Genomic DNA, 22,181 nt, shown 5'->3' on the forward strand with positions numbered 1-22,181 from the left:
AAAAGTCTATTGAATATCAGGGACATTACCTTTAAAAGTCTATTGAATATCAGGGACATTACCTTTAAAAGTCTACTGAATATCAGGGACATCACCTTTAAAAGTCTATTGAATATCAGGGACATTACCTTTAAAAGTCTATTGAATATCAGGGACATTACCTTTAAAAGTCTATTGAATATCAGGGACATTACCTTTAAAATTCTGACATGTCAAATCAAAATAAAATGTTATCGGTCACATACACATGGTTAGCAGATGTTCATGCGAGTCCTGATGCTTGTCCTGATGCTTAGGAAAATAAAGACTTCACAAGCAGTTTGTGTGATCTCATATCTGTTCGTGCTGAATAGCCAACTCCTAGGGTCATTGTCATGCCAGGCCAAACATAGAAGTTGGCTATACAGATGTAGGATCTTAATTTGATCACCCTGTTGCAGGATAACTTTTCTGCAATTCAGGACATTTTTAAATGTGTAGTGTATTTGAGGTTTAAAAAGGCTTCTGAAGATTTGTGATTTCTAACTTGAATTTCAGACTTGATTTTCCTTATCAATCCCTACAAAAATGGCCATTAATTATAATCTATAGAAAAGTTTGTGGTTATACACACACATCATTAAAAACATAGGTGCTGGGATTATAAAGAATAGTACGTAACGCGGTGAACTGGGATCTTAAAGAGTGTGCGGGCCTTCTTGTTCTTCATTAATTATAACCCACTTAATAATTCACATTTCCTGTTGCTACAGGAATTATTTTCCTGCTGTAGGAAACTGGCTCAAATTATGAGCCTACATCTGTACAGCACAAACAGATCTGGGAACAGGCTAGAGAAGGGTGTCTCTGACTGAGCTCATGCTCTGTTCTCACTTACAGGAAGTCTGAGTGGTAAGGTGGCCAGCCATTGGCTGTCGTGTCCTTTCCTTTTCCTGGCCACTTCCTGTGGTATGTCACTGGGAACCTCCCCTCGATAGAAAGACACCTGGAGAGGAGAGAGAACTTCAGATAGAATAGTCTTTCAATTATATTTGATTTGTTTAACCTTTATTTAACTAGGCAAGTCAGTTAAGAACAAATTTTTATTTACAATGCTGGCCTACCGAGGAACAGTGGGTTAACTGCCTTGTTCAGGGGCAGAACGACAGATTTTTACCTTGTCAGCTCGGGGCAAGCTTCAGCAAGCTTTTGGTTACTGGCCCAACGCTCCAACCACTAGGCTACCCTGCCGCCCCAAATAATAAAACATAGGTTTTTTATCCTCTACCTTTATCCTTTATCCTTATAAGGATCGGACCCTTTTTGCTGGCCTAAAATGACCAAATCTAACTGCCTGTAGCTCAGGACCTGAAGCAAGGGTTTGCATAGTCGTGATACCACTTGAAAGGAAACACTTTGAAGTTTTGTGGAAAATGTGAAATGAATGTAGGAGAATATAACACATTAGATCTGATAAAAGATAAATACAAACAAAAAGAACCTGGGTTTTCAATTCTTTTGTTTTTGTTCCATCATATTTGCCAGCAGCATCCCACATCCCACTGCTGGCTTGCTTCTGAAGGTAAGCAGGGTTGGTCCTGGTCGGTCCCTGGATGGGAGACCAGATGCTGCTGGCTTGCTTCTGAAGGTAAACAGGGTTGGTCCTGGTCGGTCCCTGGATGGGAGACCAGATGCTGCTGGCTTGCTTCTGAAGGTAAGCAGGGTTGGTCCTGGTCGGTCCCTGGATGGGAGACCAGATGCTGCTGGCTTGCTTCTGAAGGTAAGCAGGGTTGGTCCTGGTCGGTCCCTGGATGGGAGACCAGATGCTGCTGGCTTGCTTCTGAAGCTAAACAGGATTGGTCCTGGTCGGTCCCTGGATGGGAGACCAGATGCTGCTGGCTTGCTTCTGAAGGTAAGCAGGGTTGGTCCTGGTCGGTCCCTGGATGGGAGACCAGATGCTGCTGGGTTGCTTCTGAAGCTAAGCAGGATTGGTCCTGGTCGGTCCCTGGATGGGAGACCAGATGCTGCTGGCTTGCTTCTGAAGCTAAGCAGGGTTGGTCCTGGTCAGTCCCTGGATGGGAGACCAGATGCTGCTGGCTTGCTTCTGAAGGTAAGCAGGGTTGGTCCTGGTCGGTCCCTGGATGGGAGACCAGATGCTGCTGGCTTGCTTCTGAAGCTAAGCAGGGTTGGTCCTGGTCGGTCCCTGGATGGGAGACCAGATGCTGCTGGCTTGCTTCTGAAGCTAAGCAGGGTTGGTCCTGGTCGGTCCCTGGATGGGAGACCAGATGCTGCTGGCTTGCTTCTGAAGCTAAGCAGGGTTGGTCCTGGTCGGTCCCTGGATGGGAGACCAGATGCTGCTGGCTTGCTTCTGAAGCTAAGCAGGATTGGTCCTGGTCGGTCCCTGGATGGGAGACCAGATGCTGCTGGCTTGCTTCTGAAGCTAAGCAGGGTTGGTCCTGGTCGGTCCCTGGATGGGAAACCAGATGCTGCTGGAAGTGATGTTGAAGGGCCAGTAGGAGGCACTTTTTCCTCTGGTGTAAAACAACGTCCCAATGCCCCAGGGCAGTGATTGGGGACATTGCCCTGTGTAGGGTGCTGTCTTTCAGATAGGATGTTAAACGGGTATCCTGACTCTCTATGGTCTATAAAGATCCCATGGCACTTATCGTAAGAGTAGGGGCGTTAACCCCGGTGTCCTGGCTAAATTCCCAATCTGGCCCTTATAACATCACGGTCACCTAATCATCCCCAGCTTACAATTGGCTCATTCATCCCCCTCCTCTCCCCTGTAACTATTCCCCAGGTCGTTGCTGTAAATGAGAAGTGTTCTCAGTCAACTTACCTGGCAAAATAAATACAAATAAATAAAATATTTGAAATGCAAAATTACTGGCCTCTCTCATCTTTTTAAGTGGGAGAACTTGCACAATTGGTGGCTGACTAAATACTTTTTTGCCCCACTGTATTAGCATACATATATTAGCCTACATTTATAGGCATACATTTATTGGCCTACATTTATTGTTCTACATTTATAATGTAGTAGATTACATGTTCTACATTTATAGGCCTACATTTACAGGCCTACATTTATAATGCAGTAGGCCTACATTTACAGGCCTACATTTATAATGTAGGACTACATTTACAAACCTACATTTATTAGCCTACATTAATAGTCCTACATTTATTAGCCTACATTAATAGTCCTACATTTATTAGCCTACATTAATAGTCCTACATTTATTAGCCTACATTAATAGTCCTACATTTATTAGCCTACATTAATAGTCCTACATTTATTAGCCTACATTTATAGGACTACATTTATTAGCCTACATTAATAGTCCTACATTTATAGGACTACATTTATTAGCCTACATTTATTGTTCTACATTTACAACGTGGTATGCCTACATTTATAGGCCTACATTTATGTTCTACATTTATAATGTAGTAGATTACATGTTCTACTTTACAGGCCTACATTTACAGGCCTACATTTATAATGTAGCAGGACTACTCAGACAAAGAGGTGTACGTCTGTCCACTCAGACAGGCCTTCCCAATGGATTAGTCCACGGAGACAGAACTCTACAATGGATTAGTCCACTGAGACAGGCCTCTACAATGGATTAGTCCACTGAGACAGGCCTCTACAATGGATTAGTCCACTGAGACAGGCCTCTACAATGGATTAGTCCACTGAGACAGACCTCTATAATGGATTAGTCCACTGAGACAGACCTCTATAATGGATTAGTCCACTGAGACAGACCTCTATAATGGATTAGTCCACTGAGACAGACCTCTATAATGGATTAGTCCACTGAGACAGACCTCTATAATGGATTAGTCCACAGAGACAGGTCTCCACAATGGATTAGTCCACTGAGACAGGCCTCTATAATGGATTAGTCCACTGAGACAGGCCTCTATAATGGATTAGTCCACTGAGACAGGCCTCTATAATGGATTAGTCCACTGAGACAGACCTCTATAATGGATTAGTCCACTGAGACAGACCTCTATAATGGATTAGTCCACTCAGACAGGCCTCTACAATGGATTAGTCCACTGAGACAGGCCTCTACAATGGATTAGTCAGCCTCACCAATAGAACTAACAACCAGGCTTGGTGGGAGGATGAAAAAGTAGGAATTGACTTATTAAACTGAAAATACCAATGAAAACGTGTTAATTCTACCAATGAAAACGTGTTAATTCTACCAATGAAAACGTGTTAATTCTACCAATGAAAACGTGTTAATTCTACCAATGAAAACGTGTTTATTCTACCAATGAAAACGTGTTATTTCTACCAATAAAAACCTGTCATTTCTACCAATGAAAACGTGTCATTTCTACCAATGAAAACGTGTTATTTCTACCAATGAAAACGTGTTAATTCTACCAATGAAAACGTGTTATTTCTACCAATGAAAACGTGTTTATTCTACCAATGAAAATGTGTTTATTCTACCAATGAAAACGTGTTTATTCTACCAATGAAAACGTGTTATTTCTACCTGCAAATGTGTGCTTGAGTATTGTTTACTTTGGCAACTGTGGTGTGAGCGGGATAAACACCTGTTCTGTACATTATCCTGGAACTAATGAACTGCGTCCTCCATTATTTTCCAAGGTAATGTACAAAATGTTGGTCTTTATCCCTTACCTAATAAAGCTCTTTATGAATAATGTAATAATAGTTCATAAAAATGTCTATGTACTGTACACCCTCTCTCTGTCAGAGGTCACTAGTCTCTCACCTGGCCCCTGATTGACCCCTCCTGCTTCTGTGTTGGACAGACGTACACCTCTTTGAGATTCTTCAACCGAGAGTAGAACACAAACGACAGTCTCCCTTCCGCACAGTCTGGTCTATCTGAAAGAGAGAGGACGTAGTAGTGTTTCACCGGGAAGATGTCGTTCAAATTGTATCATTTCCCAAATGTACCTGCGCTGACGTCTAGGCCCCTCTCGAAGCCAGCGAAGAACTGCTCTCCCTCCAACAGGTCACAGAGGTCTGAGGGTTGTGGGCCATCGTACTGCTCTGACAGAGACTGTACTCTGTTGTCCACCTGTTAAACATTGTCATAGGGCACATCAGATATTTACTGTACACATTATGACATCAACACACATTATGACATGAACACACGTTATGACATCTACACACATTATGACATCTACACACATTATGACATCAACACACATTATGACATCAACACACGGTGGGTCTTCTAACATTCCTGCACTTCTAAAACTTGCAGTGGAAAGTCTGATGTACTATGCATGTGATACAGCCACTGACTGTCCTTGGTCTCAGGAAGTGATGCTGCTGTAACACTGTCTGTCCTTGGTCTCAGGAAGTGATGCTGCTGTAACACTGACTGTCCTTGGTCTCAGGAAGTGATGCTGCTGTAACACTGACTGCCCTTGGTCTCACGAAGTGATGCTGCTGTAACACTGACTGTCCTTGGTCTCAGGAAGTGATGCTGCTGTAACACTGACTGTCCTTGGTCTCTTATCCTATATCCACCGACCCACCTTGTTGGCATGGCCGGCACTGTAGCAGAACCTGTTTGGGGTTGGTTCGCTTCTCCAACACCAACTCTTACTATACAAATCATACATTTCAGACTGAAGATCAATAAATGGATGGATGGCTTGAGTGACTGATTGATTGACTGGACCCACCTTGTCAGCAGGCAGGCACTGTAGCAGAACCTGTTTGGGGTCTGTTCTCCTCTGTAGCACCAGGAACTGGACCTGAAACTGCTTCAGTCTCTGGTAAACCCTACGGACCACCCCGCTAACACAGCGCTGGGTAGTGTACCACAGCCAGTACCTGGAATAATATACACAAACTATTAACAGACGTAGCCAATAGAACCTGATTCAGGCTCCGGTAACACCGTACGGACCACAGCCACTACCCAGGATAGATGAACGATATTAACTTTAACAACGTCAGCCTCAAGGACCAATGTGAGAAGACCATACTCTAACACTATGACCAGACCGGACGAGGGCCAACGCAAATTGATTTTGTCCCCCCCACACGAAATGCGATCACGACACACAGGTTGAAATATCTAAACAAACTTTGAACCAATTATATTAATTTGGGGACAAGTCGAAAAGCATTAAACATTTATTACAATTTAGCTAGCTAGCTTGCTGTTTCTAGCTAATGTGTCCTATTTAGCTAGCTTGCTGTTTCTAGCTAATGTGTCCTATTTAGCTAGCTTGCTGTTTCTAGCTAATGTGTCCTATTTAGCTAGCTTGCTGTTGCTAGCTAATGTGTCCTATTTAGCTAGCTTGCTGTTGCTAGCTTGTCCTAGGATATAAACGTTGGGTTGTTTACAGTTTCAACTGTTCTGCCTGTGATTATTATTATTTTACCATGCTGGTCATTTATGAACATTTGAACATCTTGGCCATGTTCTGTTATAATCTCCACTCGGCACAGCCAGAAGAGGACTGGCCACCCCTCATAGCCTGGTTCCTCTCTAGGTTTCTTCCTAGGTTCTGACCTTTCCAGGGAGTTTTTCCTAGCCACCGTGCTTCTACACCTGCATTGCTTGCTGTTTGGGGTTTTAGGCTGGGTTTCTGAACAGCACTTTGAGATATCAGCTGATGTACGAAGGGATTTATAAATAACTTTGATTTGATTTGTTATTTTACCTGAAAAATACCTTCGTACCTGCTCGAGCGGTGTGGGTGTAATGACCGAGTGACCACGGCTACGTGTAAATGTATTTTGAGAAGCGAGCGGTGTGTTAGAAGAATCTTCACTTGATTGTTCAAGAAAGATTTTTGGGGGGGCTGCACCTCGTCTCATGTGAGTTAAAGCGCTGCCTACACCCCTCTTGAGTCCTAATTAGCCACTCCTACTGGACATGTTCTGTTATAATTTCCACGCGGCACAGCCAGAAGAGGACTGGCCCACCCCTCATAGCCTGGTTCCTCTAGGTTTCTTCCTATGTTCTGGCCTTTCTAGGGAGTTTTTCCTAGCCACCGTGCTTCTACACCTGCATTGCTTGCTGTTTGGGGTTTTAGGCTGGGTTTCTGTACAGCACTTTGAGATATCATCTGATGTACGAAGGGCTATATAAATACATTTGATTGATTGATTACTGTAAAGCTGTGTGTTCATGTAGTCTGGAATAACAGGACATTCCTACTGTAAAGCTGTGTGTTCATGTAGTCTGGAATAACAGGACCTCACCAGGAGAAGTGAGTGATGTAGAAGATGGCGTAGAGCTGTGTGACGTACAGGGACACCTGTGAGGTTATGTCTGTCCAGGTGTGGGCGCTGGGGTCTCCATGAAGCAGGTGGAGACAGGACAGGTCTACTGTATGACCTGGAACATCATCAACAACATGGTTAAATGAATGCAGGTAGAGCTGGGGTCTCCATGGAGACAGGACAGGTCTACTGTATGACCTGGAACATCAACATGGTTAAATTAATGTAGGTAGAGCTGGGGTCTCCATGGAGACAGGACAGGTCTACTGTATGACCTGGGACATCAACAACGACAACAACATGGTTAAATGAATGCAGGTAGAGCTGGGGCCTCCATGGAGACAGGACAAGTCTACTGTATGACCTGGAACATCAACAACAACATGGTTAAATTAATGTAGGTAGAGCTGGGGTCTCCATGGAGACAGGACAGGTCTACTGTATGACCTGGGACATCAACAACAACATGGTTAAATGAATGCAGGTAGAGCTGGGGTCTCCATGGAGACAGGACTGGTCTACTGTATGACCTGCGACATCAACAACAACAACATGGTTAAATGAATGTAGGTAGAGCTGGGGTCTCCATGGAGACAGGACAGGTCTACTGTATGACCTGGGACATCAACAACAACATGGTTAAATTAATGTAGGTAGAGCTGGGGTCTCCATGGAGACAGGACATGTCTACTGTATGACCTGGGACATCAACAACAACATGGTTAAATTAATGTAGGTAGAGCTGGGGTCTCCATGGAGACAGGACAAGTCTACTGTATGACCTGGGACATGAACAACAACAACAACATGGTTAAATGAATGTAGGTAGAGCTGGGGTCTCCATGGAGACCGTGCAGGTCTACTGTATGACCTGGGACATGAACAACAACAACAACATGGTTAAATGAATGCAGGTAGAGCTGGGGTCTCCATGGAGACAGGACATGTCTACTGTATGACCTGCGACATCAACAACATGGTTAAATGAATGCAGGTAGAGCTGGGGTCTCCATGGAGACAGGACAGGTCTACTGTATGACCTGCGACATCAACAACAACAACATGGTTAAATGAATGCAGGTAGAGCTGGGGTCTCCATGGAGACAGGACATGTCTACTGTATGACCTGGGACATCAACAACAACATGGTTAAATGAATGCAGGTAGAGCTGGGGTCTCCATGGAGACGGGTCTACTTGAAGTAATTTCTCATCAAAAACATCTAGAAGGGTTGAAAGCCAAGCGGAGTAACCATTCTGCTAACACCTATCCAATCATGTCGGATCTGAAGTGGAGAGGAAAGAAGTGGAAACATTGAACAGTTTTCAAACAGGACCCGGTAGACCTACCAGCGAGTCCAGTTGGCAGCGGGACCTGCACCTTGATTGGCTGGAGGAATTGGATGCTGGGGTCTTGAAAGAGACAGAGGAGGGGACTGACTCTGGCCTGAGGGTCTCCAAACAACGTCTGGACCTCAGTGACAGACACCTGTAGCACCTGTAGAAACAGGGGAGTGAGCAGGGATTGGATCTACATTACCCACTGCTGAGGAGATTAGCAGGAAAACACGTCACAAAATAAAGAGGATACTAGCTAGTATTGGTTTATTGTTTTAACAAACAATGCTCTCTTGAAGAACCAGTCTCTGGTGAATACCAGACTGTACCTGTAGAGTGATGGTGAATACCAGACTGTACCTGTAGAGTGATGGTGAATACCGGACTGTACCTGTAGAGTGATGGTGAATACCAGACTGTACCTGTAGAGTGATGGTGAATACCAGACTGTACGTGTAGAGTGATGGTGAATACCGGACTGTACCTGTAGAGTGATGGTGAATACCGGACTGTACCTGTAGAGTGATGGTGAATACCGGACTGTACCTGTAGAGTGATGGTGAATACCAGACTGTACCTGTAGAGTGATGGTGAATACCAGACTGTACCTGTAGAGTGATGGTGAATACCAGACTGTACCTGTAGAGTGATGGTGAATACCAGACTGTACCTGTAGAGTGATGGTGAATACCAGACTGTACCTGTAGAGTGATGGTGAATACCAGACTGTACCTGTAGAGTGATGGTGAATACCGGACTGTACCTGTAGAGTGATGGTGAATACCAGACTGTACCTGTAGAGTGATGGTGAATACCAGACTGTACCTGTAGAGTGATGGTGAATACCGGACTGTACCTGTAGAGTGATGGTGAATACCGGACTGTACCTGTAGAGTGATGGTGAATACCATACTGTACCTGTACCTGAGTGATGGTGAATACCGGACTGTACCTGTAGAGTGATGGTGAATACCGGACTGTACCTGTAGAGTGATGGTGAATACCAGACTGTACCTGTAGAGTGATGGTGAATACCAGACTGTACCTGTAGAGTGATGGTGAATACCGGACTGTACCTGTAGAGTGATGGTGAATACCGGACTGTACCTGTAGAGTGATGGTGAATACCAGACTGTACCTGTAGAGTGATGGTGAATACCGGACTGTACCTGTAGAGTGATGGTGAATACCGGACTGTACCTGTAGAGTGATGGTGAATACCAGACTGTACCTGTAGAGTGATGGTGAATACCGGACTGTACCTGTAGAGTGATGGTGAATACCAGACTGTACCTGTAGAGTGATGGTGAATACCAGACTGTACCTGTAGAGTGATGGTGAATACCGGACTGTACCTGTAGAGTGATGGTGAATACCGGACTGTACCTGTAGAGTGATGGTGAATACCAGACTGTACCTGTAGAGTGATGGTGAATACCGGACTGTACCTGTAGAGTGATGGTGAATACCGGACTGTACCTGTAGAGTGATGGTGAATACCGGACTGTACCTGTAGAGTGATGGTGAATACCGGACTGTACCTGTAGAGTGATGGTGAATACCGGACTGTACCTGTAGAGTGATGGTGAATACCGGACTGTACCTGTAGAGTGATGGTGCGGGTCTGAACAGTGCAGTCCGGGGGGAAGGTCAGTTTGATGCCTGCGTCTGAACGTGACACCAACAGCGCCCCCTCTGGTGTCACAGAGCAACTGTCCCTGACTGGACGACCCACTGCCACAAACCAGGAGAACTGTCTCACGGAGACGCAGGCCAGCTATGGGGACAAACTTGTTATTTGATTTAAATTTAATTTTTTTAAATAGGAAAGTCAATTAAGAATAAATTCTTACACAGACAGAGACAACCAGACAGACAGACAGACAGAGAGAGACAGACAGAGAGAAAGAGACAGAAAGAGAAAGACAGACAGACAGAAAGAGAAAGACAGACAGACAGAAAGAGAAAGACAGACAGACAGAAAGAGAAAGACAGACAGACAGAAAGAGAAAGACAGACAGACAGAAAGAGACAGACAGACAGACAGACAGACAGACAGACAGACAAGGGAGATATTTGTCTGCTGTACAAATCAGAATCTCAACCGTACACTGTATGCACTTCTGGAGATCGGACAGGGTTTGTCTGGTTGATATAATATAGCTAAAACATCAACCCAGCACAGCAGACAGCAACATTCAAACACAGATCTCTCTCTCTCTCCAAATCTCATATCTCCAGAAGTGAACAGGATGTTGGGTCTAGGGGGTTGATTCAGGACTGGGCCAAGGAGGTTGGTTATATTTTCTTGCATGCCATATTATAAAGCAGTGTTGTGTTCTGTACACTACCCTGGCAGGTCGGCCTCCGGGGTGACTGCTGTGTCCTATACTGCCCCTTCTGGTCTCAGTGGATAGTGTACTCCACTGCTGTCCATCAAACCTCCTCACAACCACCTCCCCTTTCCTGGACCGGTGGTACGGTACACACACCTCCACTGGCTGGAGAGGAGAGGAGAGGAGAGGAGAGGAGAGGAGAGGAGAGAGAGGAGAAGAGAGGAGAAGAGAGGAGAAGAGAGGAGAGGAGGAGTGGAGGGTAGAAGAGAGGAGGAGGGGAGAAGAGAGGAGAGGAGAGGAGAGGAGGGGAGAAGAGAGGAGGAGGGGAGAAGAGAGAAGGAGGGGAGAAGAGAGGAGGAGGGGAGAAGAGAGGAGGAGTGGAGGGGAGAAGAGAGGAGGAGTGGAGGGGAGAAGAGAGGAGAAGAGGAGAGGAGAAGGGAGGAGAGGAGAATGGGAGGACCAGAGAGGAGTGGAGGGGAGAAGAGGGGGAAGAGAGGAGGAGGAGAGGAGGGGAGGAATATGTTCAGAAAGAAGATGAGTATCAGAGTTGAAGAGACCAATGAGAGAAGCTCGTAGATACACAATGAAAAAGACCGTTTCCAGAATACCTTTAAAAAGGAGATCCCGTGTGGGAGGAGTTCCAGTGGTCGACTCAGCAGGAAGTCATGCTCCTCTAGCCACACCCATTTCCTGTCTGGCCTACGCTCCGCCCACTGCAGCGTGGTGGTCGTCGCTAGGCAACCCGAGGGAAACAGTAGCTCCGCTCCCCCTGGGAGGAACACATGACAACCAGCAGACGACACACAGAACCTGGCGGGAGAGGAAGAACAATAACAACAACACCTAGCTTTAACTGACAACTACACAAGGAAACAACTGTGTCGATATCTGAGATCAGCATCAAGTCAAAGTAACACTGTGTAGGTACCTGTGTCGATTCGGTCCAAGGTGTAACTCTGGAATGCGTGTTTCCACCTGGCCTGAGGAGGACAGAGGACGATAAATTAAGGAACGATTTACAAAACTAGGATCACACTGCAAATAGTCAACACCGTCACTTAGACCTTCCTTCACCAGGACTGGGTGGTAGTGGTGGAGGGGGTAGACTGGTACTAACCAGGTGGTAGTGGTGGAGGGGGTAGACTGGTACTAACCAGGTGGTAGTGGTGGAGGGGGTAGACTGGTACTAACCAGGTGGTAGTGGTGGAGGGGGGTAGAGTTAGTGGTACTAACCAGGTGGTAGAGGTGGAGGGGGTAGAGTTAGTGGTACTAACCAGGTGGTAGTGGTGGAGGGGGTAGAGTTAGTGGTACTAACCAGGTGGTAGTGGTGGAGGGGTAGAGTTAGTGGTACTAACCAGGTGGTAGAGGTGGAGGGGTAGAGTTAGTGGTACTAACCAGGTGGTAGTGGTGGAGGGGGTAGAGTTAGTGGTACTAACCAGGTGGTAGTGGTGGAGGGGGTAGAGTTAGTGGTACTAACCAGGTGGTAGTGGTGGAGGGGGTAGACTGGTACTAACCAGGTGGTAGTGGTGGAGGGGGTAGACTGGTACTAACCAGGTGGTAGTGGTGGAGGGGGTAGAGTTAGTGGTACTAACCAGGTGGTAGAGGTGGAGGGGGTAGACTGGTACTAACCAGGTGGTAGTGGTGGAGGGGGTAGACTGGTACTAACCAGGTGGTAGTGGTGGAGGGGTAGACTGGTACTAACCAGGTGGTAGTGGTGGAGGGGGTAGACTGGTACTAACCAGGTGGTAGTGGTGGAGGGGGTAGAGTTAGTGGTACTAACCAGGTGGTAGTGGTGGAGGGGGTAGACTGGTACTAACCAGGTGGTAGTGGTGGAGGGGTAGAGTTAGTGGTACTAACCAGGTGGTAGTGGTAGAGGGGGTAGACTGGTACTAACCAGGTGGTAGTGGTGGAGGGGGTAGACTGGTACTAACCAGGTGGTAGTGGTGGAGGGGGTAGACTGGTACTAACCAGGTGGTAGTGGTGGAGGGGGTAGACTGGTACTAACCAGGTGGTAGTGGTGGAGGGGGTAGACTGGTACTAACCAGGTGGTAGTGGTGGAGGGGGTAGACTGGTACTAACCAGGTGGTAGTGGTGGAGGGGGTAGAGTTAGTGGTACTAACCAGGTGGTAGTGGTGGAGGGGGTAGACTGGTACTAACCAGGTGGTAGTGGTGGAGGGGGTAGACTGGTACTAACCAGGTGGTAGTGGTGGAGGGGGTAGACTGGTACTAACCAGGTGGTAGTGGTGGAGGGGTAGACTGGTACTAACCAGGTGGTAGTGGTGGAGGGGGTAGACTGGTACTAACCAGGTGGTAGTGGTGGAGGGGTAGAGTTAGTGGTACTAACCAGGTGGTAGTGGTGGAGGGGGTAGACTGGTACTAACCAGGTGGTAGTGGTGGAGGGGGTAGACTGGTACTAACCAGGTGGTAGTGGTGGAGGGGTAGAGTTAGTGGTACTAACCAGGTGGTAGTGGTGGAGGGGTAGAGTTAGTGGTACTAACCAGGTGGTAGTGGTGGAGGGGGTAGACTGGTACTAACCAGGTGGTAGTGGTGGAGGGGGTAGACTGGTACTAACCAGGTGGTAGTGGTGGAGGGGTAGAGTTAGTGGTACTAACCAGGTGGTAGTGGTGGAGGGGGTAGAGTTAGTGGTACTAACCAGGTGGTAGTGGTGGAGGGGGTAGACTGGTACTAACCAGGTGGTAGTGGTGGAGGGGGTAGACTGGTACTAACCAGGTGGTAGTGGTGGAGGGGGTAGAGTTAGTGGTACTAACCAGGTGGTAGTGGTGGAGGGGGTAGAGTGGTACTAACCAGGTGGTAGTGGTGGAGGGGGTAGACTGGTACTAACCAGGTGGTAGTGGTGGAGGTAGACTGGTACTAACCAGGTGGTAGTGGTGGAGGGGTAGAGTTAGTGGTACTAACCAGGTGGTAGTGGTGGAGGGGGGTAGACTGGTACTAACCAGGTGGTAGTGGTGGAGGGGGTAGAGTTAGTGGTACTAACCAGGTGGTAGAGGTGGAGGGGGTAGAGTTAGTGGTACTAGCCAGGTGGTAGAGGTGGAGGGTAGACTGGTACTAACCAGGTGGTAGAGGTGGAGGGGGTAGAGTTAGTGGTACTAACCAGGTGGTAGAGGTGGAGGGGGTAGACTGGTACTAACCAGGTGGTAGTGGTGGAGGGGGTAGACTGGTACTAACCAGGTGGTAGTGGTGGAGGGGTAGAGTTAGTGGTACTAACCAGGTGGTGGAGGGGGTAGAGTTAGTGGTACTAACCAGGTGGTAGTGGTGGAGGGGATATAGTTAGTGGTACTAGTCAGGTGGTAGAGGTGGAGGGGGTAGAGTTAGTGGTACTAACCAGGTGTTAGTGGTGGAGGGGGTAGACTGGTACTAACCAGGTGGTAGTGGTGGAAGGGGTAGAGTTAGTGGTACTAGCCAGGTGGTAGTGGTGGAGGGGTAGAGTTAGTGGTACTAACCAGGTGGTAGAGGTGGAGGGGGTAGAGTTAGTGGTACTAACCAGGTGGTAGAGGTGGAGGGGGTAGAGTTAGTGGGACTAACCAGGTGGTAGAGGTGGAGGGGTAGAGTTAGTGGTACTAACCAGGTGGTAGTGGTGGAGGGGGTAGACTGGTACTAACCAGGTGGTAGTGGTGGAGGGGGTAGAGTTAGTGGTACTAACCAGGTGGTAGAGGTGGAGGGGTAGAGTTAGTGGTACTAACCAGGTGGTAGTGGTGGAGGGGGTAGAGTTAGTGGTACTAACCAGGTGGTAGTGGTGGAGGGTAGACTGGTACTAACCAGGTGGTAGTGGTGGAGGGGTAGACTGGTACTAACCAGGTGGTAGAGGTGGAGGGGTAGAGTTAGTGGTACTAACCAGGTGGTAGTGGTGGAGGGGTAGACTGGTACTAACCAGGTGGTAGTGGTGGAGGGGGTAGACTGGTACTAACCAGGTGGTAGTGGTGGAGGGGGTAGAGTTAGTGGTACTAACCAGGTGGTAGAGGTGGAGGGGGTAGACTGGTACTAACCAGGTGGTAGTGGTGAAGGGGTAGAGTTAGTGGTACTAACCAGGTGGTAGAGGTGGAGGGGGTAGACTGGTACTAACCAGGTGGTAGTGGTGGAGGGGGTAGAGTTAGTGGGACTAACCAGGTGGTAGTGGTGGAGGGGTAGAGAGTTAGTGTTACTAATCAGGGGTAGAGGTGGAGGGGGTAGAGTTAGCGGTACTAACCAGGTGGTAGTGGTGGAGGGGGTAGAGTTAGTGGTACTAACCAGGTGGTAGAGGTGGAGGGGGTAGAGTTAGTGGTACTAACCAGGTGGTAGTGGTGGAGGAGGTAGACTGGTACTAACCAGGTGGTAGTGGTGGAGGGGGTAGACTGGTATTAACGAGGTGGTAGAGGTGGAGGGGGTAGACTGGTATTAACCAGGTGGTAGAGGTGGAGGGGGTAGACTGGTACTAACCAGGTGGTAGTGGTGGAGGGAGTAGACTGGTACTAACCAGGTGGTAGTGGTGGAGGGGGTAGACTGGTACTAACCGGGTGGTAGTGGTGGAGGGGTAGACTGGTACTAACCAGGTGGTAGTGGTGGAGGGAGTAGACTGGTACTAACCAGGTGGTAGAGGTGGAGGGGTAGAGTTATTGGTACTAACCAGGTGGTAGAGGTGGAGGGGTAGAGTTAGTGGTACTAACCAGGTGGTAGAGGTGGAGGGGGTAGAGTTAGTGGTACTAACCAGGTGGTAGAGGTGGAGGGGGTAGAGTTATTGGTACTAACCAGGTGGTAGAGGTGGAGGGGGTAGAGTTAGTGGTACTAACCAGGTGGTAGAGGTGGAGGGGGTAGAGTTAGTGGTACTAACCAGGTGGTAGAGGTGGAGGGGTAGAGTTAGTGGTACTAACCAGGTGGTAGAGGTGGAGGGGGTAGAGTTATTGGTACTAACCAGGTGGTAGAGGTGGAGGGGGTAGAGTTAGTGGTACTAACCAGGTGGTAGAGGTGGAGGGGGTAGAGTTAGTGGTACTAACCAGGTGGTAGAAGTGGAGGGGGTAGAGTTAGTGGTACTAACCAGGTGGTAGAGGTGGAGGGGTAGAGTTAGTGGTACTAACCAGGTGGTAGAAGTGGAAAGGGTAGAGTTAGTGATACTAACCAGGTGTTAGTGGTGGAGGGGTAGAGTTAGTGGTACTAACCAGGTGGTAGAGGTGGAGGGGTAGAGTTAGTGGTACTAACCAGGTGGTAGAGGTAGAGGGGGTAGACTGGTACTAACCAGGTGGTAGAGGTGGAGGGGTAGAGTTAGTGATACTAACCAGGTGTGTGGAGGGGGTAGAGTTAGGGTGGTGGTAGGGTGGAGGGGGTAGAGTTAGTGGTACTAACCAGGTGGTAGTGGTGGAGGGGTAGAGTTAGTGGTACTAACCAGGTGGTAGAGTGGAGGGGGTAGAGTTACTGGTACTAACCAGGTGGTAGAGGTGGAGGGGTAGAGTTAGTGGTACTAACCCAGGTGGTAGAGGTGGAGGGGGTAGAGTTAGTGGTACTAACCAGGTGGTAGAGGTGGAGGGGGTAGAGTTAGTGGTACTAACCAGGTGTTAGTGGTGGAGGGGGTAGAGTTAGTGGTACTAACCAGGTGGTAGAGGTGGAGGGGGTAGACTGGTACTAACCAGGTGGTAGTGGTGGAGGGGTAGAGTTAGTGGTACTAACCAGGTGGTAGAGGTGGAGAGGGTAGACTGGTACTAACCAGGTGGTAGAGGTGGAGGGGGTAGACTGGTACTAACCAGGTGGTAGTGGTGGAGGGGTAGACTGGTACTAACCAGGTGGTAGTGGTGGAGGGGTAGAGTTAGTGGTACTAACCAGGTGGTAGAGGTGGAGGGGTAGAGTTAGTGGGACTAATCAGGGGTAGAGGTGGAGGGGGTAGAGTTAGTGGTACTAACCAGGTGGTAGAGGTGGAGGGGGTAGAGTTAGTGATACTAACCAGGTGTTAGTGGTGGAGGGGTAGAGTTAGTGGTACTAACCAGGTGGTAGAGGTGGAGGGGGTAGAGTTAGTGGTACTAACCAGGTGGTAGTTGTGGAGGGTGGAGGGGTAGACTGGTACTAACCAGGTGGTAGTGGTGGAGGGGTAGAGTTAGTGGTACTAACCAGGTGGTAGTTGTGGAGGGGGTAGACTGGTACTAACCAGGTGGTAGTGGTGGAGGGGGTAGACTGGTACTAACCAGGTGGTAGTGGTGGAGTGGTAGGGGGTAGATTTGTACTCACCAGGTGTGGGTGGTAGTGGTGGAGGGGTAGGGGGTAGATTGGTACTCACCAGGTGTGGGTGGTAGTGGTGGAGGGGTAGGGGGTAGAGTGGTACTCACCAGGTGTGGGTGATAGTGGTGGAGGGGTAGGGGGTAGATTTGTACTCACCAGGTGTGGGTGGTAGTGGTGGAGGGGTAGGGGGTAGAGTGGTACTCACCAGGTGTGGGTGGTAGTGGTGGAGGGGTAGGGGGTAGAGTGGTACTCACCAGGTGTGGGTGGTAGTGGTGGAGGGGTAGGGGGTAGAGTGGTACTCACCAGGTGTGGGTGGTAGTGGTGGAGGGGTAGGGGGTCTTCCCAGGGGGTTGTTCCTTACGTCTACCTTTAACTTATCCAGTTTGTCCAGACAGAGACAGACGGGGAGAACACGCAGGTCATTACTGTGGATCACCAGGTCCCTGAGAGACAGGAGACAGCCTGAGAGAGGAGAGGAGACGAGACGAGACGAGAGGAGAGGAGAGGAGAGGAAAGAAGTGAGGGGACAGAAGAGAGGGGACAGAAGAGCGATGAGAGGAAACAAGGAGAGGAAACAAGAGGAGATGAGAGGAGAGGGGTGATGTAGACAGACAGATGGAGAGAATGTTCCTAACATTTGACCCTTGCTTTTATTTTTTTATTGCCATAGTATCACAGTAATATTTAGGCTTACAACATAGTCATACACAACAAATATGTCAATGGCTAATGCTGTGTCAGATAAATCTGTTTTTTTAAAGAACTCTCCAGTCTCCTAACTTATTGTTATCTATCTTCCACCTAGTCTCCTCCCCTTACCCATGGTCTCAGGTGTTATCTATCTTCCCCCTAGAGTCTCCTCCCCTTACCCATGGTCTCAGGTGTTATCTATCTTCCACCTAGAGTCTCCTCCCCTTACCCATGGTCTCAGGTGTTATCTATCTTCCACCTAGAGTCTCCTCCCCTTACCCATGGTCTCAGGTGTTATCTATCTTCCACCTAGAGTCTCCTCCCCTTACCCATGGTCTCAGGTGTTATCTATCTTCCCCTAGAGTCCCCCTAGAGTCTCCTCCCCTCCCTTACCCATGGTCTCAGGTGTTATCTATCTTCCACCTAGTCTCCTCCCCTTACCCATGGTCTCAGGTGTTATCTATCTTCCCCCTAGAGTCTCCTCCCCTTACCCATGGTCTCAGGTGTTATCTATCTTCCCCCTAGAGTCTCCTCCCCTTACCCATGGTCTCAGGTGTTATCTATCTTCCCCCTAGAGTCTCCTCCCCTTACCCATGGTCTCAGGTGTTATCTATCTTCCCCCTAGAGTCTCCTCCCCTTACCCATGGTCTCAGGTGTTATCTATCTTCCCCCTAGAGTCTCCTCCCCTTACCCATGGTCTCAGGTGTTATCTATCTTCCCCTAGAGTCTCCTCCCCTTACCCATGGTCTCAGGTGTTATCTATCTTCCACCTAGAGTCTCCTCCCCTTACCCATGGTCTCAGGTGTTATCTATCTTCCACCTAGAGTCTCCTCCCCTTACCCATGGTCTCAGGTGTTATCTATCTTCCCCCTAGAGTCTCCTCCCCTTACCCATGGTCTCAGGTGTTATCTATCTTCCACCTAGAGTCTCCTCCCTTTACCCATGGTCTCAGGTGTTATCTATCTTCCCCCTAGAGTCTCCTCCCCTTACCCATGGTCTCAGGTGTTATCTATCTTCCACCTAGAGTCTCCTCCCCTTACCCATGGTCTCAGGTGTTATCTATCTTCCCCCTAGAGTCTCCTCCCCTTACCCATGGTCTCAGGTGTTACCTATCTTCCACCTAGTCTCCTCCCCTTACCCATGGTCTCAGGTGTTATCTATCTTCCCCTACAGTCTCCTCCCTTACCCATGGTCTCAGGTGTTGTCTATCTTCCCCCTAGAGTCTCCTCCCTTACCCATGGTCTCAGGTGTTACCTATCTTCCACCTAGTCTCCTCCCCTTACCCATTGTTGTCTATCTTCCCCCTAGAGTCTCCTCCCCTTACCCATTGTTGTCTATCTTCCCCCTAGAGTCTCCACCCCTTACCCATTGTTGTCTATCTTCCCCCTAGAGTCTCCACCCCTTACCCATTGTTGTCTATCTTCCCCCTAGAGTCTCCACCCCTTACCCATGGTCTCAGGTGTTATCTATCTTCCCCCTAGAGTCTCCACCCCTTACCCATTGTTGTCTATCTTCCCCCTAGAGTCTCCTCCCCTTACCCATGGTCTCAGGTGTTATCTATCTTCCACCTAGAGTCTCCTCCCTTTACCCATGGTCTCAGGTGTTATCTATCTTCCCCCTAGAGTCTCCTCCCCTTACCCATGGTCTCAGGTGTTATCTATCTTCCACCTAGAGTCTCCTCCCCTTACCCATGGTCTCAGGTGTTATCTATCTTCCCCCTAGTCTCCTCCCCTTACCCATGGTCTCAGGTGTTACCTATCTTCCACCTAGTCTCCTCCCCTTACCCATGGTCTCAGGTGTTATCTATCTTCCCCCTACAGTCTCCTCCCCTTACCCATGGTCTCAGGTGTTGTCTATCTTCCCCCTAGAGTCTCCTCCCCTTACCCATGGTCTCAGGTGTTACCTATCTTCCACCTAGTCTCCTCCCCTTACCCATTGTTGTCTATCTTCCCCCTAGAGTCTCCTCCCCTTACCCATTGTTGTCTATCTTCCCCCTAGAGTCTCCTCCCCTTACCCATTGTTGTCTATCTTCCCCCTAGAGTCTCCACCCCTTACCCATTGTTGTCTATCTTCCCCCTAGAGTCTCCACCCCTTACCCATGGTCTCAGGTGTTATCTATCTTCCCCCTAGAGTCTCCACCCCTTACCCATTGTTGTCTATCTTCCCCCTAGAGTCTCCTCCCCTTACCCATGGTCTCAGGTGTTATCTATCTTCCCCCTAGAGTCTCCACCCCTTACCCAATGTTGTCTATCTTCCCCCTAGAGTCTCCTCCCCTTACCCATGGTCTCAGGTGTTATCTATCTTCCCCCTAGAGTCTCCTCCCCTTACCCATTGTTGTCTATCTTCTTCCCCTCCCATTTGTCTATCTTCCCACCCAGGTCTCAGGTGTTACCCATGGTCTCAGGTGTTATCCATCTTCCCCCTAGAGTCTCCTCCCCTTACCCATTGTTACCTATCTTCCCCCTAGAGTCTCCTCCCCTTACCCATGGTCTCAGGCAGCCTCTTTAGCCTGTTGTGTGACAGCTCCAGTTTGACCAGCTCCTCCAGCGCACCGATCTCCTCAGGTAATGTCTCCAGGAGGTTATAGGAGACATCCAGGGTGTGGAGTGTCTTCAACTGACCCAGGCTGGGGGGGAGAGAGGCCAGACAGTTCCCCAGGAGAGAGAGGTAGCGGAGGGCAGGGAGAGGACCGAAGGAGGGAGGGAGATCAGTGAGGTGGTTGTGACCCAGGAGGAGGGTGGAGAGGAGGGGGAGGGTGAGGAGGCAGGGAGGGAAGGAGGAGAGGAGGTTGAAGGAGAGGTCCAGGTGGACGAGGAGAGAAAGGGATGAGAGAGAGGGAGGAAGAGAGGTGAGAAGGCCGGGGAGGGGGTCACCATGGGCGTCATGGAAACAGTGTCCTGAGGAGGAGTCAGAAGATGAGCAAGCATGGAGAGAGAGGACAGACAGGAGGAGAGAGGGAGAGGACAGACAGGAGGAGAGACGGAGAGGACAGACAGGAGGAGAGACGGAGAGGACAGACAGGAGGAGAGACGGAGAGGACAGACAGGAGGAGAGACGGAGAGGACAGACAGGAGGAGAGACGGAGAGGACAGACAGGAGGAGAGAGGGAGAGGACAGACAGGAGGAGAGAGGGAGGACAGACAGGAGGAGGGAGAGGACAGACAGGAGGAGAGAGGGAGAGGACAGACAGGAGGAGAGAGGGAGAGGACAGACAGGAGGAGAGAGGGAGAGGACAGACAAGAGCAAGGGACAAATTATTGAAAAGGGTGTGAAAATACCAACATAATTATTAACATGTAAAGACACACATTGTATGATGACGTTGCAGTGTTTCTACAATGTGCTATAATGTGAGTCTGATGTTCACTGTCTACTAAATAATCGATTGAATGTTACTTTACAAGCACGTTACACAGCATTAATGAATGTATCAGCATTCAGCACTAGTACCTCTAATAGCCAGTGAGCGTAGCTGTGTGAGGTGCGGTAGGACCTCCAGGGCTCCCTCTAGCGCCCCCCTGTCCTCCGAGCCCAGTCGGAGGTACTGCAGGCCCCTCAGCTGCCCAGGGACAGACACCCATAGTAGCTGTAGCACAGCAGTCCCGCCCTGGTATACATCCAGAGTCAGTCTAGTGTCGGTGAGCACTGCACACAGCTCTACTGACGGGGGAAGGGGAGGGGTGAGGGACGGAACTGGAGAGAACGAGGAGAGAGGAGCCAGGAAGGAGGGAGAGGGAGATGAGAGGGTGGAGAGAGAGGAGCCAGGAAGGAGGGAGAGGGAGATGAGAGGGTGGAGACGGAGAGAGGAGAGATGGAGGGAGCAGGAGAGATGGAGGGAGCAGGAGAGATGGGAGCAGGAGGGATGGAGGGAGCAGGAGGGATGGAGGGAGCAGGAGAGATGGAGGGAGCAGGGGGGATGGAGGGAGCAGGAGGGATGGAGGGAGCAGGAGGGATGGAGGCAGGGTCGTCGTCATCGTTATCTCGGTCTGTAACTGCTATCAGTCCTTTATTAATTTCCTCCATCTTCTCCGTCCTCATTTGAATTCCACTTTCTTCTTTGTTTCTAACTGCAGACACACAGGCAGTTTCTCCCTTGGTCTGTCCTTCCCTACGTGACAGTTCCTCTCCAAGATGGTGGGTCATCTTATCTACGGGAAAGTGTGTTATTCTATCGACAGTCTTATTCCTCATCTGACCAAGAGGATCATGTCCCGTTTCCATGGTTCCCCCACCGGCTTGATTCTCACCCTCCGCTTTCTCTTGTCCACTTCCTCTCCTCCATTCCCTCTTCTTCTTCTTCTTCTCTCTCTCCATCTCACACCTCTTCTCTCAGAGGACCTTGTTTTTTTGTGTGAAGGTGTTGAATTGAAATCCAAAACACAT

The 22,181-nt window shown here is 49.0% G+C and overlaps 1 protein-coding gene across 1 annotated transcript in view; it reads right to left on the reverse strand.

The window, feature by feature from the left end:
• The window catches only part of pidd1 (p53-induced death domain protein 1), a 37,295-nt gene extending 15,434 nt beyond the window's left edge, over positions 1-21,861 (reverse strand). Inside the window, exons 1-14 of the mRNA XM_065002930.1 lie at positions 21,709-21,861; positions 21,249-21,548; positions 20,282-20,695; positions 17,412-17,570; positions 11,839-11,890; positions 11,519-11,720; positions 10,926-11,075; positions 10,178-10,351; positions 8,587-8,734; positions 7,217-7,352; positions 5,683-5,833; positions 4,940-5,063; positions 4,752-4,867; positions 878-985 (exon numbers count right to left, since the gene is read on the reverse strand). Of these exons, the coding sequence (XP_064859002.1) occupies positions 878-985; positions 4,752-4,867; positions 4,940-5,063; positions 5,683-5,833; positions 7,217-7,352; positions 8,587-8,734; positions 10,178-10,351; positions 10,926-11,075; positions 11,519-11,720; positions 11,839-11,890; positions 17,412-17,570; positions 20,282-20,695; positions 21,249-21,548; positions 21,709-21,772 (2,298 nt within the window). The 5' untranslated portion in view covers positions 21,773-21,861. The remainder of the gene's footprint in view (positions 1-877; positions 986-4,751; positions 4,868-4,939; positions 5,064-5,682; positions 5,834-7,216; positions 7,353-8,586; positions 8,735-10,177; positions 10,352-10,925; positions 11,076-11,518; positions 11,721-11,838; positions 11,891-17,411; positions 17,571-20,281; positions 20,696-21,248; positions 21,549-21,708) is intronic.
• Between the last annotated feature and the right edge of the window lie 320 nt (positions 21,862-22,181).

The sequence above is a fragment of the Oncorhynchus nerka genome, linkage group LG17 (genome assembly GCF_034236695.1).
Source record: "Oncorhynchus nerka isolate Pitt River linkage group LG17, Oner_Uvic_2.0, whole genome shotgun sequence".
Lineage (NCBI taxonomy): Eukaryota > Metazoa > Chordata > Actinopteri > Salmoniformes > Salmonidae > Oncorhynchus > Oncorhynchus nerka.